Raw genomic sequence first — 19,691 nt, forward strand, 5'->3', positions numbered from 1 at the left:
CAGCGTCTTAAATTATAAGGAAGGCTATGCTGTGATAGCAGGAAAAAGATACCCACTAGGGGCGAAAGAGGATATGTGGGTGGTGCTCGAATCAAGAGTGGAGAAAATCGTAGCCATAGAAGTAGACAAACAGTCAGCCGAAGGCTTGATAGAGCGGCAGGAAGTAAAGCCAGGTGTATACCTAGCTGAGTGTTTAACGAAAGCCAAGGATTATGTCGCACTCGTTAGTATGTTGAACACTACTGACAGGGAATGGCGATTAAAAAGCCCAGTTGTTAAGTTACTGGATGTAGAAGGCGAAAATACAGCGGAAGTACACAAGGTTGAAGAAGCCATAGCTGTAAAGGGCGATAGTCAGGCCAAGAGGCCGATCGCGCAGAGGGATGATAATAATAATCATAATCAGGAAGGTAAATCTCGAACACATCGAATACGGGAGCTGCTTAGAGTAGATCACTTTGCTCCCCAAGACAGGGAGAAAATTTACGCTATCTGCACGGCTTATCAGGATATTTTTCACCTAGAAGGGGATAAATTAACGCATACGAATATACTTCAACATGCTATCCCCACACGTGTAGATCAACCTCCAATTCATGTGAGGCAGTATAGGTTACCTGAGGCTCAGAAAGAGGAGATAGGTCGCCAGATAAATCAGATGTTACAGGATGATATTATAACTCCTTCAACTTCCCCATGGTCTAGTCCCATCCTTCTAGTACCAAAGAAATTAGATGCTTCTGGTAAGCAGAAGTGGAGGGTCGTTGTGGACTACAGACTTTTGAACGACGTCACCATAGGAACTACGTATCCTATTCCATTAATTTCTGAAATATTAGATGCCCTAGGAAAGGCGAAGTATTTTTCCACTATGGATCTGGCCAGTGGATACCATCAGGTATTGCTGAAGCCTGAGGACAGAGAAAAGACAGCATTTTCTGCCTTAGGAAAGCACTATGAATACAAGAGATTAGCTATGGGACTTCGAGACGCGCCAGCAATTTTTACGCGTTTGATGAAAACGGCACTAGCAGGCTTAGAAGGCATTAATGTTTGGCGTATATGGATGATTTAATTGTGTATGCTAGCTCTGTAGAGGACCACAATCAGAGATTACGTGATGTTTTCCAGAGACTGAGAGAGGTAAATCTCAAATTAGGTCCAGATAAATGCGAATTTCTAAGAACGGAGGTAGCTTTCTTAGGACACGTGATTACTAAGGACGGTGTTCAACCTGATGATCGGAAGGTTCAAGCAGTAAGAGAATATCCGCAGCCCACCACTACGAAACAGCTGAAAGGATTTCTAGGCTTGTCAGGCTATTATCGTAGGTTTATTCCGAACTATAGTAAGATAGCGAAACCACTGTACGAGCTGCTTAAGAAGGAAGTACCGTACGAGTGGACGGATAAGCAAGAGCAGGCATTCCAGATCTTAAAGAAAAAGTTAACAGAGAAACCAATATTGCAGTACCCAGACTTTGAGAAACCCTTCATATTGACCACAGACGCTAGTAATGAGGCCTTAGGAGCAGTGCTGTCACAAGGACAGATAGGTAAGGATTTGCCGATAGCTTACGCTAGCAGGACTTTAAATAAGGCCGAAAAGAATTATTCTGTGACGGAGAAAGAATTACTAGCAATTGTTTGGAGTGTGAAGTATTTTAGGCCGTATTTGTTCGGCAGGCATTTTACGGTAGTAACAGATCATAAGCCTTTGAAATGGGTATTTAATGCCCAAGACCCATCTTCTAGATTAATTAAATTCCGATTGAAATTAGCAGAGTACGACTTTGAGATAGTGTACAAGGAAGGCAAGCGTAACTGTAACGCAGATGCCTTAAGTAGAATTCCAGTTAGGAACGAAGAGCCTGATCAAAAAGTGCGAGTAGTTAAATCTAGTAATAATAACCAAGAGACTAGTAATGAAGAGTGTGAGGCTAATGACCCCTTAGGAGCACCTGTTAGCTCAGATAATAATGTGCAACCACGGAGACTCAGCTCTGAATCCGAGGACGCCACGGCAGAGGTGACAGAGCCTGAGAGTGGAAGCGAAGAAGGTAGTGATAGTGAGGGTGTAACCGAAGAGGCTAGGAACGCTAGCCCGGAGCTAACAGAACAAGAGAAATTAGAGATTATTAAGGAATGTCATGAATCATTAGTATCAGGCCATCAGGGCATATCCAGAACGTATGCCCGGATAAAAGACCACTATCAATGGGAAGGGATGCAAAAGGATGTAGAAAGGTATATACGCTCATGCCCATCGTGTCAAAAGAATAAGATTACCGGGCCTGAAGTAAGGGCAAAGATGGAGATCACAGATACTCCGAAAGCAGTCTTTGAGAAAATAGCACTAGATGTGGTAGGACCTTTAAATGTAACGGAAGCAGGGAACAGGTACATACTCACCTGTCAAGACCAGCTGTCTAAGTATTTAATTGCGAGTGCTATGCCGGACCAAAGTGCAGAAACCATAGCACGAACTCTGATTAATAGAGTAATTAGTATATTCGGTATACCAAATATTATACTGACAGATCAGGGTGCAAATTTATGTCAGATGTTTTTAAGAAGTTGTGTAGAATATTGCGAATTAAGAAGGTCCATACAGCGGCATTTCGACCGCAATCTAACGGTAGTTTGGAACGCTCTCATAGGGTGCTAGCAGAATATTTAAGACATTATGTATGCAGTTCACAAGATGACTGGGATAGTTATCTTCCTATGGCAATGTTTGTGTATAATACGACCAAGCACACTAGCACAGGTTATACACCATTTGAGTTAATATTTGGGCGAAAGGCAAATATTCCCGGTGTTCTCCAGAGGAAACCAGAACCAAATTATAATGAATGCCAGAATGTCTTGGAGCAGTTAACCAGACAACTGCAAGAGAGCCATGAGATAGCTCGAAAGACGTTAATTAAAACTAAGGAACGAGATAAGGAATACTATGATAAGGCTAAGAATGAAGTTTCATTCAAAGTAGGAGATCTCGTGTTGTTACGTAACGATGCCCTACGATGGGGACGCTCAAGGAAACTTTGTCCACCATATCAAGGTCCTTATAAGATTACTAAGGTATCGGGAGTGAATTGCACGTTACAGGTAAACAAGCGTGGTAAACAAATATTAGTTCACCAGAATAGACTCAAAATGTACATTAATTAGAGAAGAATGTAAGATAATGGTTCCTATTTAGGTCGCAGTGAGTTATACTTCCCTCACTCCAACGGCATTGTGGATTATCGTGTACCGCTGATAGAGTTAGTTGAAATACTCTGTCAGGTCGCGTCGAAATCAGGAAAGTACTAGAAATTTTAACCTAAGTAAGAGAAGAACCTAGGAATTTTGGTACGGGAATACCATTGTGAGTACGTCCTAAGTACCCGTCAGAAAGACTACAGGTGACGAGACTGTATGTCCAGATATCAACTCGTCAAAAGGCAACCGCAGGGTTCGAACAGAGTATGGAGAGAATTCGAGTTCATAATGAGGATTAAAATTATCTACACTTGCTATGTACACGTTCTGAAAAAGCCTTCACTTACTGTCACTAGAAATTAAATGAGTAAATTAGGTAGCGTTGTATGTAAAAATAAATGAGATCTGCTTGTAATATTATTAAAATCAGAAGGGGCGTGATGCCAAGCCTAATTCCACTGAAACGGAATTCATTTATGGTACAGAAAAATTTCACAGATAAAATGTTTTACGTAATCCATATGATATCTAAATAAGGGTCGTTATCATGAAGATAACCCCGTGTGGTGTCGGGGATTTACGCAAACAACACTCTACACTTTGGTACTCTTCTTTCCATACAGTTACACAGCCAGAATAACACCACGATTCGAACCTGTCTGTCGTAGGAGGCGACTAAAGGTTCCACTTAGGGAATGGCCTTGTATTTAGTCCTTTATGCACGAATACGGGCGCCCTGAGTGAGGCATGGAACTCAGTGAGGCGGGTTCTGCCTGGGAAATATCACCATTAGGCCGGTGATTTTCCACAACAGTGTGATTCTCGTGGGAACAGAATCCACTGAAGGGAATTTTCTTACCACGTTGAGAACCGTCCCGTGAGATGTGACTCCAAGGGTACGAAGTACAATCCCATAAAGATCACTTCGGTAGATTCATACCTGTATTTAACTTTAACTTCTGTAACCATTCCTCGAGGTAAATCCTCTGCAGTCTTTAACAGACGCTATTCAAATTCTTAATTGCCAATGATGTCTATCATCTGTCCGTAAGAATAAGGAGAAGTGACGCAGGTACGTCAAACAGGAAGAGAATTTTTGAATGGGCTAATGATGGCTCTAAAATTTTGTTAGAGCTGCCCAAGAGTGAAGTTTCACAGAGATATCGGTTACGAAAAGGAATTCGTAGATTTATTTAAATCACTCACGAGTATGCTAATAGACTAGTACAGAGCATAATTATGAGAAGACAAACGTTACAGTAAGACAGTCAGTCACATTAAGTGTGTACTCAGATACAGATAAACAGTTGAGGGTAGGTTCCACAACACCTAACAGTATAGTGTGTAAGGGAGAGTAACGAAGAAAGTGAAAGTCGTGTTTACCTTGCAGAGAGGTGAGCGAACCAAGCAGATGAAAGGGGTGGCAGGCCGCACGACCTGGAGAATGCTGGTCGTCACAGTTATGTTGCTAGGGTTGTCCATACCCACCAGTCAATTGGATTTCAAGATGAAACGGTACGAGAATACAGCCGGAGTCTATTTTGATTATCAAGGAGAAGTACAGTTATACACTGTAGAATGGAAACTGGTTACTTATATTAACCTTACACGTTTGGCAGATCTATTTGTGATAGCCGTAGAAATTTACAGAAGACTAAAACCCTCTGTATTCAGATAGAAAAGGAAGTACATATTAAGTGCGAACATGAGATAATGTTAGTAGAGCAACAATTTCAAAGGATTCAAGGGATTAAGGACTTAATTAGGAAAATTACTAGGATCGAAACACCGGAAGGCAACGGGAAACGAAGCAAGCGCGGGTTAATAAATGCAATTGGTACCATCGCAAAGACGTTATTTGGTACGCTCGATGACAGTGATGCAATGTATTACGAAGGCAAAATTAAGGAACTAGAACAGGAACAATTGTCCATGATACAAGTAGCAAAAAGTCAAATGTTAGTTGTAAAGTCAACTTTGCAATCTGTCAATAATACTCTGTACGACATCACAGCAGATGAACTCAAACTAAGTGAAAACTTTGAGCAACTTAAGAGTTTCATTCAGAATGAAACAACGGGTATAAATGAGGCTTTTAGACAATTAGAAATGCAAATATCATTAAATAAACACTTAATTGAGTTGCAAGGATTTCTGATGCAATTGCATGAACATTATCAGATCTTTTTAGATAGTATTGTAAGTTCTCAGACAGGCACGGTGAGTGTCCAAGTGTTAAGACCCGATGATCTAGTAAGGGCATATAAAAAGGCCCAAAGAGATTTCCCTAAGGGTTATGATCTGCCATATGATTTGCAAGTCACTTATGGGTACTTGATTCTGAAAATATCATCAGTGAGTGTATATATAACTCGAGATACCTTGGTGTATATTTTACGCACCCCTCTTACTAACAAAATAAAGCACAATTTGTACCATTGTGTACCTTTCCCCTCTCCCATGAAGAGTAATCCAAACCATTTTGTGTATATATCTAATGAAAAACAGTATGTATTAGTTGATCAAGAAAGACAGACATATGTAGAATTAAGTGATGAACAAGTGAAACAATGCAAGTGGACTGACAATGGACAGAGATTATGCAAGGCAAATTTTCCTATTAATAATGTAATGTCAAAAGGTAGTTGTATTGTCAAGTTGTTAACTGGTGTTAGTTTTATTCCAGAAGACTGCAAGAAAAGTGTGATGTCGATTTATGAACTCATATGGATACCTATTGATGATAATATGTATATTTTTGTATCGCCTCATGAAACAAAGGTCACCAGTGTTTGTCAGGATATTACCAGTGATATAAGTTTAAATGGTGTGGGAATAATACAATTCACAGACTTGTGGACAATTTTACAGTCCCACAAGTAAAATTCAGAGTGCAGGTTCAGTGAATACGACAACAAAGAAGGACTTAGTGCCAGAAGTAATGCTAATATATGATTGTTGTGAACAATTAGACAGTGATATCAAATTAGAAGATGTACCAGAATTAAATAGGGTTACAGTAGGAAGCTTACTGAATCATATAAGCGACCTAAGGTTAGCCAGTCATAAGACTGAAGATGTAGAAGCACTGGTAATGCAGAAAGAAAGGGAATTTAAAATGCAAATGATCCAACAGTATACAAGTATATATCAAATTGTAACTGGTATTATTTTGTTTGCAGTACTTATAATAGTCTGTTGCTGTTGTTGTTACTGTTGTGGTTGCTGTAGAAGGTGTAGATCCTTAAGTAAATGCATAGATGACAATAGAGAGCGCTGTCCCAACTTATGTATTTTCCAAAATGTGATCGCTAATGACCACAGAGCTAAGGTCTCTGATGAGGACATTACTGTCCATTTTCAGCATCCTCGACTGGCTGAAAGGGCCCTCAGCCACTCAGGATCGCTGCCGGGATTAGAGTTACATGAACGCCCTACTACGGGTATAGCAACTATCAGAGATAACTTGGCACAGCGCACCCACGAACAAGAGCATGGAGACTCTAACATAATGTAAGAGAAAGAGTAAAAATGAATGCAGAGGTATTGCATTCATTTTTCCCCAAAGGGGGGAGGTGTCGTGTCCGCCCCAGATTGGAGCTCAGGACTCATTCTTCCGAGGATCGAACCCATGACCGGGAACGTAGGAGGAATGGTGTCGCTGAGATATACATTGATATTATAGGGGAAATTATAAGTTAATAGTAATGACTATGTAATGGCAACAAGGCCAAGGAATCATAATTATAATGCTGACATAAGTAAATTAAGAATCATATAAGATTTAAGAGTTTGAAGGCACACGAAAAGCTGTAAGCAACAAGTTGTGTAATTAGAAGTAAGGCTTGGTCGAAGTAGGTGAATCATAAGCTGCACCCTGCTAAAGGTGCGTAGTATATCTTCAGAAAAGGTGGGTAGAGAGTGAACGGAAGAGGCAATTCCGTTTTCGTGTGTCTGAGGACAGTCTCCATAGGATGGAAACTTCGATGGCCTTCTCGAAGGGAGGCGAAAGTTAGTGAAGGTATAAAACAGGGGTACACACCCTGATCGAGGCTTTTTTTTGGGAACAAGTCGACTAGAAGTGCGGGCGGAAGCCCTGTCAGTCAGGTCTCCGATAATAATAATAATAAGGTCCAAGTGTGGACTTAGAGTATTCACTAAAATACTTCGACCACGCCAAGTCTTCTATGTCAGCGATATTTGAAGTTAGGAAGGAGATTGTAAATACTGTATATAATTATACATACTCATCAGTCTGCTATTAAAGGAAGGTTTTGGGAAACAGAGGACTTCGTCTCTTCACACGTAGCAAATCTCCCAGGCCCATTGAACTACCCCTCATTACCGCTCGGAGGAAGTCAATCTGATTATTCATCATTTCTCGTCGTGGCAAAGCCTGTGTCACGACAGGCCTTACAAGCCACTACTTACAAATATCCCTCTTATTACACAGGGTTATCTAGTACCCAACCTACGGGGCCTTAGTAAAAACGAACAGGTTCAATAAACGGCCCGAGTAAAACAGGAATGGAGTCGGAGATTGAGCTCCACAAAAATTTACAGACCTATAGGGCACTTGGCCAACGAAACAGGGGCTAATTCCAATCTACTGAGGTAGCGCGGATGGAAATCACTTTAATACATAGCAGAAACAAATGCGGTACCTCAAACCAAGATGAAGGGGAGATCGAGAGGGTAAATCACTCTCTATCCCCGCTTACAGTTAAAGATTTATAAAATTTTACATGAGCCGAAATGAGATTTACATTTTAGAAGGTTTGTTACATAGTTAAGGGGTCGAACCTTTCCCTCGGGTTAAACTGCAGAGCTAGCAAGAAATAAAGATGTTAAACGGCCATTACCTTGCAGAAGAACTGCTGCGTGAAGAAAGAGACGCCTCCCGCCCCCTGCGTGACACACACACTTAGATGTTGATCAAATGGCCAAGAGAGGAGAAAATCTGCAGTTTATAAACCCTCAGGGAAAGTTCGAGACCTTTCATGAATAATCAAGACACACCCACAGAGTTTTATTGGTTAAAATCAAAAGTTACACTCAAAATCGAAGAAGAAATATGGGATTGGTCGAAAATTATTTACAGAAATTCTTGATTGGCTAAATTCAAAACTGGCGGAAAGAAAATATAAATATTGCCAACCCAAAAATGAACGAAATTTAGTAAAAGATAAAACTTATGAATACAAAGTCTCTTCAAAAAGGTTCCTTCACTTCGCACCAGAGTGCATGATCTAAGTTTGTTAGTAGTGACAACTATGAGAAAATGTTCAAACTTCTTGATGAATGGAAAACGAAAACAAGTAGAAATTCACACAGTTCACAATAACAAATTTTAGTGGTGCCATCTTCAGAGAAAATTTATAAGTTGGTCCAGTTTCAAGTTCACGGTTTCTCCTGTAGAGGAGTTCTGTAAGGCGCAAGATTTAAATATGCGGCGTAGAGGTGTACCTCCCGCTACAATAATAATAATAATAATAATAATAATAATAATAATAATAATAATAATAATAATTAATCATAATGCCGCTTCCTTCCGTGACCTAGCCCTTTTCCTTCCCATCTTCGCCGAAATTTAGCATCGGGTTCTTCAGATACATACTCCCGCAATGTAAAGGGTCTATCTAGTCCGCTGTGGAAATTTCATTGTGTTGTACGAAACAGCTACACGCATCAACGTAATTGGGTCACGTAGCTGCCAGCTTGCATTCGGGAGATGATGGATTCGAAACCCCTGTCAGCAGGCCTTAAGATGGTTTTCCGTTGCTTCCAGTTTTCACGCCAAGCAAATGCTGGGGATGTGCCTTCATTAAGACTAAGGCTGCTTCCTTCCTAGTCCTAACACTTTCCTACCCTATTGTCGCCACAAGATCTGTCTTGGTCGGTTTGCCGTATTAGCAGCAATGTAAAGTCGGAGAAGTTGCCGAATATTGCAGTGTCTGGGCCTCTGGAGACTAACCTGGAACTCAAAGTGTTAAAACGCTGCTTGAGGGCTCTGTACATTGCTCGGAGTACAACGCATACATGAGCATATAAATTATATTGTACCTTGAATATAAAAAAAATATACGTATGTAGTGTCTCGCGTCGTTTCAGTTTACCAGGTTACGTATCCAGGATCTCCCGATTTGATTCCCGATAGACTTTTGATAGGGGCTGTTTGCGCGATCAAATTTATATGTAACATTGCTTCCAAACAGAGCTGACACTGCGTATCTTCGTGCAGCAACAGCAGCTATCGCATCGGTACTGTTAACAAATTGCGAGATGACATAATGGGAAGGGTAGCATTTTGTGCGAAACGGGGAAAAAGCGATTTTGAACATTTATCGTGATGTAACGTGCAACAATATACATACCTATTGTGACTTTTCTGTCAGTTTCATTTCCATACGAATGCGCCTGCAACAAGCAGAAACGCTTCATATTGCGGAGCATGTGTAACTTAGACGGTTGAGCGTTGGCCTTCTGAGCCCAACTTTTGATGGCGGTAGTGGTGGGAGGGTTCGATCCTGGCCCACTCCGGTGGGTGTCGGCAGATTCACTGGCACGTAAAAGAACTCCTGTTGGACACAGTTCCGGCACCGTTCCGGAAACCGTAAAATTAGTTAGTGAGATAGAGACCGGACGTTAGGCACCATAACATTGTAAAATAAGCAATCAAAAATAAGCTGTGAATATTGAAAATAAGCACTATCACAGGTACCAACAAATCTGTACAAGGGACATTAAAAGTATTACTATAGCTGAATTACATTTTAATTTAAATGTTTTAAAAATTAGTACCGTACTATTAGATTATATGTTTCATTTTTGATTTTTACATAAACATACAGTACAACGTCGAGTGCCGAAATTTTGTCCCGCTGGAGTTCGTTTTGCTGAACATAACTTGGATGTTCTACCTTTTGCAACATTTTTTCAAGTTTGAGTTACGGAAGTGATGCCTGACGTAATTCGAGTGAACATCCACAATTTTTTAAGAGTGACAGCATGTTCAGAATAGTAACTGTTGATGCAAAATAGAGTAACAGGCTGTTACCACATTAGACTGTGCTGTTACTAACAGCGAAGTGCACACCTGTTTCGGCGTGATGCGCAGAACTGTGCGCCTCAGTACGAGCCTCCCACCCCACTACACTGAACCTTACCCTCACCATCCTTGCCTTAGCAACGCTACCAGCGTTCTCTATCGTCTCTGCTCGCATTCGTATTATCTGCTCTGTTCGTGTCGCCGGCGTTTTGAGAACCAATAGCTAAGAAAATGAGGGAAGATGAAAAACCAAATGTGCAAGCATTGTTTGATATTGCGAATAGATTGCGTATTCATAGTATTAACGCAACAAGTGCATCGAAATCTGGGTAAGTATCTTAATGATAAATTTTAACATCGTGGTAAGTAATCCATATTACTGATCTTCCTCAATACTCTGAAATATTGTAAAAACTTGTAATTGTATATGCTTCGATGCCAATTTTTTCTATTGTAAAGGCTCATTCATTACTGTACTTATTGAATAACTTGATTGTTTGTCGCCAGCTGTCTATATTCCTCCAAGTACTGATAATGTCAATTTAAAGGTACCGGCAGTTCTCATTGTTTTCTCATTCCGCTTCGTTTACTGTGTCGAATGCTAATTTAATGCCCAATTAGTCACAGAATAATGCATTATTTTGGTAGTAGTCTCATCCATTATTTAGGTAAAGTATTAAACACCGTATAAGAGTTAACCACAGATTTCAAACCACCTACCGATTTTGTTCTTCGCGGGCGTTTGCTATTGAGTGCAATTAATTGTCCGTATCGTGATAGGTATCACCGATTTACTTTAGGGTGGCTAAGGCCGGGATTGGGGCGGCGGGGTAACACTTGCTTCCGCATGGCAGTTCATCCCTTCTGTCTATAGAATTTTTGTTAATGGGCGTGCAGTACTATTCAGGTGCTCAGTTTAAGTACCTTATACATTTTATGATTGGTTTATAATGTAAACTGTGTGATTTCGTTGCGTCCTCTAAACCGCGGTGTCTATCGAGGGATTATAATTATTGTCTTCGTGCGAGTCCATGTGACCTCTCCGCGTCCTCTAGCGCCTAGTTTTAAAATTCGATGCAATCCACGCAGGAGAGTTTATAATGCTACATGAGACGTCTCACAATTCGCCAGTCATCATTGTAGATTTGGGGTTGCCTTTATTTTGAGATGTATCACTATTTTCACCCCAACATTAAACTCTTGCACCTTGAATGATTTCCGGAAGTGCACGAACTTCGTTTAGTTACCCTCGGATTTCAGTCTTTCCTTAAACGTAATGTATTGAGAATAAAATTGTTTCTCACTGTGTTCCATTTACGGCACAAGGGAGCTAGTTCCGGATAAGTTTGCAGGATTCTTTTCCAGTGCATTACTTCCTTATTTATCTCCAGGAACAAGCCACATGCTTTATTTATACTTAACGTGGGTTATGGCCCGTTTGTACTTCATAAATATTGATGTATTTTACACTGCCTCAAAATCATCAAGAATATAGGGAGGCTACATATTCAGCACTTGCAGTTCATTATGTCTTGTAGTGACTGACTTTTATGGAACTTCGTCCTTCCCTCAAACACTTAAATTTCCAGTACCACCCTAGATAAATGCTGAGATAGTACATTATTAAGATTTAGGCTGCGTATGAAAAGATTTACCTAGGATAGGGTGGCATGGTGAGCTGCATCAACCAATATGTACAAATAATTTACATTGGTTTGAAAACACATCCACAAATACCTCCATGATATAGGTTGCAAATGGTACACTGCACTAGAGTACCGGTACATTACACAGATGTAATCTAAGATATCCTTTGCATATGGAGTGAATTGGAGGGAACTTCCAGTCTGTGTTGGTAGCATGGATTCCACTGTTCAGTCAGATTTGGTTAGTCTACTGATAGTTTTGTTCTTCACTTAAATATTTAAGAGAAGTCCTTTTTGAACTAAACGTTCAGGAAGTGATGGAACCTAGTCCATAAAAATGGTAGACTTTGTTAAGTGCTCATCAGAAACGATTAAGACTGTTACGGAGAATGGTTCTCGATCATACCCATGTATGGAAATGGTCACCCTGAATGAGTGTGTTTAATTTTTGGGTTACCACTTTCATAAGTATGGGAATAAGATTTTCAGAACTGTTTAGTGTGCTCATGTATGAACATTTTGATTAGGTATTCTTTGTTTGTAAGCAAAAATTGAGCACTTCCAGCTATCCCTGTTTTTGCTTGATGGTTCTTTAACTCTTATCTGGGTCTGTTCCTTAATTAAGGCCACGGTCACTTCCCAGTCCTACCCCTTTTCAATCCCATCGTCTGTATAAGACCTGCCTGTGTTGATACTACATAAAGCAGATTGTAGAAAAAAATTAACTGTTTTAAAAAAAAGTCGTGGTTCAGCTGATTTACACAACTGATACAACTCTCTGCTAATTTGGAATATAGGTTTGTCATGGGCTTCTGATCTTAGTTTTTCTTTATAGGCTACACAGATGAGCAGTTAAACTGGAGATAGTTGCAGTTTTGGCAAAATGGTGCTGTTGTCTGTCTGGGAATAATTCCGCAGTGTCATAAGAACTCGTCCTGGCTGTGTGAGATCTCAGCACATTTGATCGTGGCCAGATAGACAGTGCCATATGTGTAGGCTATTCCATCTCCAAAGTCGTGCAGGAATTGGGCTTTCTGTGGGCCAGGATGTCCAGAGTGTACTAAGAGTATGGCAAAACCACCATTGCCAGGGTAAACTGCCGTGGAGTATCGGCAGCCCTGAAGATGGTTTTCTGTGGTTTCCCATTTTCACACCAGGCAAATGCTGGGGCTGTACCTTAATTAAGGCCACGGCCGCTTCCTTCCAACTCCTAGGCCTTTCCTATCCCATCGTCGCCATAAGACCTATCTGTGTCAGTGCAACGTAATGCCCCTAGAAAAACAAAAACAAAAAGTGTTGTTGACAGCGGTCGTAGTTGATAGACTCGAATGGTAAGAGTGGATAGAGTGGTTGGTCACTGTGCAACAAATTACTCAGGAATTCAATGCTGGATAACAACAAAGTGTGAGCAACCATACTTTCTGGGACCACCACCTTTTAGTGAGGTATAGAAGCCACCCTTCCACTTCACAAGGCACAAAGAATGACATTGGCCTAGGAACCACCACTAGTTTTGAACTCTTTAAGCATAGAGAAACATCGCCTGGACGAAAGTCGTGGTACCAGTTTGTACATGCTGATGACAGGGTGAGAGTGCACCACGATCCACTAGAGGCAGTCGATTGTTTTGTCACCAGGGTGCATTTCAGGTCAGAGGTGGTTGTATCATCGTATGGGGACTTTGCATGGGATGAAATGGGATCCCTGGTACGTCCCTCACAGACAGTAGATACAGGAACCTGCTGTCAGATCATGTCCACCCATTTCACCTCCAGCACACGGCAGGCGACTTGTATGCGCGTGCACCATCCATTTGCTTCTGAATTGTTTGATTGGTTCAATGAACACTGTGGACATTGAGGGTGCTTGCCTGGTCCCTATTTCACCTGACCTCAATCCTATTTAGCACATCTAGGATGCTGTCGAGAGAGATGTGCACGCCGTTGACCCTGCATCAATGTCTGTATTACAGGAGGCTGTGCAGTGGTCATGACTTTCCATGCTTCTGGTATATGTGGAGTCCCTGTCACTCTGCATTGACATCAGGGCGTGAGGGGGTGCTAACACACAACTAGCCTGGTATCTCTAATTCAGTTGCTCATCAGTGTATAACAATTGTAGTATTTAAACTGCTTGAATGGAATGATACTAGAGTTTTTGGAAGAACAGTAGTCATGTATACTCCAGCATTCAAATACAGAGGACGACATCATCAAGACAAGTTCCAGATTTCAGGTTCCTAAGTATTAAATGTAAGATTGCAGCCCGTGACTTCCAACTGTAGTAGCTTTGCTCGGAAGTGGAATTTATGCAAATCTTACTTGGATATCCTTTTAGGGGAGTGATGTGTTCATTACAACGTCCTGGAACCCACTATCCCACTTCCAGAAGTACATTTACTTTTATAACCTAATGAAGAGCTACACTCACTCCTGGAGGACACGATAGCTGCGGCAGACCAGAAAAAGCAACGGGTGATCAGTTGCCTGCCTCTGCCAAGGCAGGTCGATGTACATGGGCTCCTTAAATGCTTCAACCATTGGCCAAAGAACAGCTAATCAGTGACCGCCCCCCCCAGCATGGCGAACCAATAGGCGAGCAGCGTACTGTAGCCTGCACTATTGTCCCCATTTCTACCATCAAGGTAATTTGCCCCAAAATTACATACACCCTGGATTTGATGGGGAACATATAACTAAATATGGAAACGATGAGGTAAAAAAAAAATACAAATAAAGCAAGACGAAGCATGTCAGTTTTTGGAGGAAATCTGTTTATTAAAATAAACAAAGAATATAAAAAAGCAAAAAGTATCAAATGATCCAAATTTTTGCATGACTCAATTTTTCTTTCAGCTTGATAAAGCCAAACTTGAGAATTAAAAAAATGTGTGTGTGTGTGTGTATATATATATTACAAATGTACAATGTATGCAGACACATACTTAGCATATCAAATCAAATCTTGAAGTTTAATTAATTTTACACCTTGGGCTTGCATGCTCGCACCACGCTCCTGGCTTTACTTTTTGTTAACACTTTGAACTGTAGAAGAGTACATTCCCCTTTCCTGCGCACTTGACACTGCCGGTGGGGGGGGTCCCTAACCTTAAGAAAAGATGTGATTTAATGCGCAAAAAGGAGTCGCACAATCTAATCTAACTGTGCAAAATATAACATGTTGAGTGGTAAAACATCCTACGCACAAATATATACACCCCGAATCATGAGCAATCTCATGAGCACAACAAACAATGTGGATCGGAACCACACAAAATCAAAATCACATAAATGGCAAATATACACATCCAAAGACACGAAAACATGTCATATTTTCCAGAGCTCACCAAGAAAGCATGCGGCATTCACGCAACTCTTTCACCCAAAGCCTTGATGGAAAATATAAGGAAACAAATGACACTTTAAGCAACACTTCCTATTCAATGCATGTTCCTGAAATAAATTACACGACACAAATTTAAAAAAACACAATTCAACGTATCCTGGAAAGGATTGCATGACACAAAATATTCCTCAGCACAGTTATATCCTGAAAGAAAATCTGAACAAAATGTTACGATATTAAAAAAAAAAAAAAATCATCTACGGCAACACGTAGTGACATGGACAAAACCCTATAAAATCATACGAAGTGTAGGCTGCTCAAATAAAACTCCTCGGTAGCCAAACATATCACCTTCGCCAACACATGTCGGAATGACACAAAGCGGAGATTCACGTCTCCCAAAATAATGCAGCAAACATCAAAACCACCCTTTACACACGCTGCTTAAGAGTCTACCCGAGGCAAGTCACACAATCAAGAAAATTGCAGGCCTTTCAGATGAGGAACGCGTCCTCTTACTAAAAAATGACAGTAAATAATATCTCGTGTCCTAAAGTTGCCGAATCTACCGAGCTCAATACCTGCCGTTGCTTAAGTGCGGCCAGTATTCGGGTGATAGTGGGTTTGAACCCCACTGTCGGCAGCCCTGAAGATGGTTTTCCATGGTTTCCCATTTTCACACCAGGCAAATGCTGGGGCTGTACCTTAATTAAGGCCACGACTGCTTCCTTTCCTGTCCCATCATCACCGTAAGACCTATCTGTGTCGGTGCGACGTAAAGCCAATAGCAAAAAAAAAAGATGAAAATAGAAAATAAAGTTGCCGAATCTGGAAAAATTTATAAAATGGCATCAAACATAAGCTCGCATGAAAAGAAAGAAGACCGCACTGGTCACAAATCGGAGCACATGCGCTCAAAGTTAAACATGAATAATAAAGTGGCCAGCTCTGTAATGAATATGATGAACTGAAGCTAAGAAATCGCCACATTGACAATTGATCATGTTGGAACATCGGAAAGTTACCGAAATACCTCAATCTTACATCTCGAGAAACTCGCGTTGATAATAATAAAGAAGTACTGGGAGGACCGCAATGGCCGAACAATCCCTTCAAAGAGACCTGAAGGACGGACTGACTAAAGTGATCCTATGTGGTCATAAAAGAAGAAGAAAATAATAATAAATTTTACAGAATATTTATTCTAATATTCGGAACTCGAAATAAGGAACTGCGTTCGTGGAACTTGTGAATCAATTACTAATTTACAATCTTGATATACAAAATAGTCGTGAAGACGACGCTATCAAAATTTGTGGATCCAAACTCCGTCTCACACACTGTCATTCACACATCATGCAATATATCCCAGAAAACGTGACGGCATGTTTCCGTACACTTTGAGCTCCCATTAATAATACTTTAATGTAGTCCTTCCTGACTTTAATTTGAATGCTTATTTACATTTAAGCCCCGAGACGTACACTGCGTCTCAAACATCAAAGCAAAACAATTCAAAAATATATATATGAGGCTAAAATAAGAAACTCACTTGTAAAAGAAATGACGCTAACTACTCAGCTAAATAAATCAGAATAAAATGTAAGAAGGCAAGCTGCGACCTTATGCAAACGGTCCACATTTACGTTACAGTTATATTTACATATACAAGCTCCCTAACATTTACTTCAAATAGGACCCTGTCCTTCCAAACAAATCAAAATTTACTGTAATTAAATGTTAAAACTAACCTGTTCCCCTTTGCAACATTAACACGTTCACACTCGCACAATTACATTGAAAATTCTGAACTCGGTCTATTTCGTTGACTTCTCGCCGCCAGCCTTTTCAGGAAAGAGCCGGCCCTCGTCGTGTTGTAGCCAGTCATATCGATGAGCCTTCAGAAAAGACTTGGATCAGTCCTTTTGTCTCCATCCTGGCGTAGAAAAGTGATGTATTTTCCGTCGCTCCTTCTGCTTCTGGATGTCGTCTAAAACATCCCCTCGTTCAAGATGTAGAAACTAGGTCAAGATTAAACCAGCCAGTTACTAGAATACTACAGCCGGGGTAATTTCCACTGACTGTGAAACCAGTTCCCATTCAGTCACAGAACAACTTCTCTTATCTAATCCCGTAACTAGGTCAAATATTTCCCATTTAAAAGCGGGACTGGAAATTGTAAAGTTTATGCATTTAAAATTGTTCCGGGGTTTCCCGTGGACGCAGAGCGTGAAAGAAGGTGCTGGGGTGAATGGGTCTAACTACAATGTCAAAAATTGAATTTAAAACTTTAAAAGGTTATATTTCTTTTCCAAAACAAACTTAACAACATATCAGGTACAATATCAATCTTGAAACGAGTAGGAAGGTCCAAGATTAGTGGTTTTTACAAATTCTGGGCTTCAAGCCCCTAGTTCTACTGTTTTACAAAGGAAGAGGTATTCTTTAGTGAGGGGCAGAAATCCCCTAATTCAAAGAGCACTTGCTCCCAAAAGTACAACATCTAGCCTTCAGGAGGCATTCATTAATCTTACAAAAACTTTCAAAAAGAGCAGACAGGCTCTGTTTTCCACACCTACTCAAGGCAACATAGCATGAAACTCTAATACTCCCTGGCCTTACAAGGCACTATTTAAACCTACTTACACAGAGGTATCTAGTACCCAACCTACAGGGCCTTCGTGAAAAAGAACAGGTCAAATAAACGGCCCGAGTACAATTTGAATGGAGTCGAAGACAGCGCTCCAAAAAGAAATTAAAAACCTATAGGGCGCTGGGCCGACAAAACAGGGGCTATTCCCAAACTACTGAGGTAGCACGAATGGAAATAACTTTAATACATTGCAGAAACGAAAGGTTACAAAAATGTGGCACCTCAAACCAAGATGAAAGGGAGCTTGAGAGGGTACGTCACTCTCTATCCCCGATTTACAGTTAAATAGCCGAAAGATTTACATTTTAGAAAAGTTGATTACATAGTTAAAGTTTCGGACCTTTCCCTCGGGTTAAACTGCAGAGTTAGCAAGAAAGAAATATGTTATGTGGCCATTACCTTGTTGAAGTACTGCTGCCTGATGCGAGGCCGCCCGCCTCCTGCTTTGACACACACACTAGGTCAGATGGCGATCAATTGGCCAAGAGACGTGAAAATCCGCAGTTTATAAACCCTCGGGGAAGGTTCGAGACCATTCCAGATGAAAATAGCCACACCCTCTCATATTTATTGGGTACTGTCAAAGTTACTCAGAATCGAAGAAGAAGACTGTGATTGGTAGAAAATTAATTACAGAAATTTGGGATTGGCTAGATTCAAAATTGGTGGAAAGAAAAGATAAATATTGCCAACCCAAAAATAAATTAACATCAATCGGAAAAAAAAACCTTATGAATACAAAACTTCTTTAAATCAAAATTCTTTCACTTTGCACCAGGGTGCATGATCATAGTTTTTTTTGGGAGTGTCATCTGTGAGAGAACCAAACTTCTTGATGGATAGCAAACAAAAACAAGTAGAGATGCACACAGTTCAGGAAACTTCACAATAACAAAATTACATCAGATTTCTGTGGTGATGACATCTTTTGAGTAATGTTTTAAGTAGGTATAGTTTCAATTTCACTGTTTCACCAGTAGAGTTCTTTTAGGCGCTAGATTTAAATGTGCGGCGTTTGGGTGTACCTCCCGGTACAGAAATGATTAAATGAAACTGTTCTCTCCCTCTGGAAATGGCAAGTTAAATGCCATTCTCCTAGTATTAGAAAACTTGAATCGATTAAATGCAGACTGAGAGTCTTCCAACAAAATGTACAAGTTCCCACACTCACGTAAATGAAAACTTCTTCTCACGATGTTACCTGCACAGAATGGGGTAACTAGCCCACGCTCAGATCGTTTTTATTAATTCGTCCTCTAAGACGCCATTGTATCCTCGATCGGGGCCATCACTTGCATAGACCAATGCCTAGCCAAATTTACTGGGGCTCTTATCATTTCATTGGCTCAATACATCGCGTACTTAACGCTTACTTCAAACGTGTATTTGCAGCTCGTGTAGCCTCTTGCCGTGCCTCCTAAATGTTGTCCGTTGGAGTTCTATTGTTCCCTTGTTCTGCTTTCTGTACATCATCTCGAAATTGCTCCTCCTAAACTTAACTGGCAAGCAAACAGACCTGAGCTCCAAGCTCCCTGCAGAAATCACGACGTGCTGCTGAATGTAGACGTTCCCTGCCACTTACTAGTACCTGTACTTAATAAAAATGAAATATTCTCTGTACATTCGAATAAATGACTGATTAATGAAATGAGCACTTCAATAAGGGCTCACTATATGATGAGGTGGAATTAAAACACCATTCCACTGAGAGCTTCACTGCTATCGACAATGCCGAACGCAGTCTTTGGTGAAACGTTGGGACATTCACATGTTCCTGGACCACGGCCTTAAAG

General features: G+C 40.6%; 1 protein-coding gene across 2 annotated transcripts in view; it reads left to right on the forward strand.

Moving 5' to 3' along the window:
- LOC136863949 (transketolase) overlaps window positions 1-19,691 on the forward strand; it is a 268,751-nt gene that overhangs the window by 90,166 nt on the left and 158,894 nt on the right. Inside the window, exon 1 of one of the 2 annotated variants that reach the window (XM_067140400.2) lies at window positions 10,405-10,583. The exons of the other annotated variant lie outside the window; for it this stretch is intronic. Coding sequence (XP_066996501.1) covers window positions 10,486-10,583 — 98 coding nt within the window. The 5' untranslated portion in view covers window positions 10,405-10,485. Of the gene's footprint in view, window positions 1-10,404; window positions 10,584-19,691 lie in introns of those variants that run through there. 2 annotated transcript variants of the gene reach the window in all.

This window comes from Anabrus simplex, chromosome 2 (assembly GCF_040414725.1).
Source record: "Anabrus simplex isolate iqAnaSimp1 chromosome 2, ASM4041472v1, whole genome shotgun sequence".
NCBI lineage: Eukaryota > Metazoa > Arthropoda > Insecta > Orthoptera > Tettigoniidae > Anabrus > Anabrus simplex.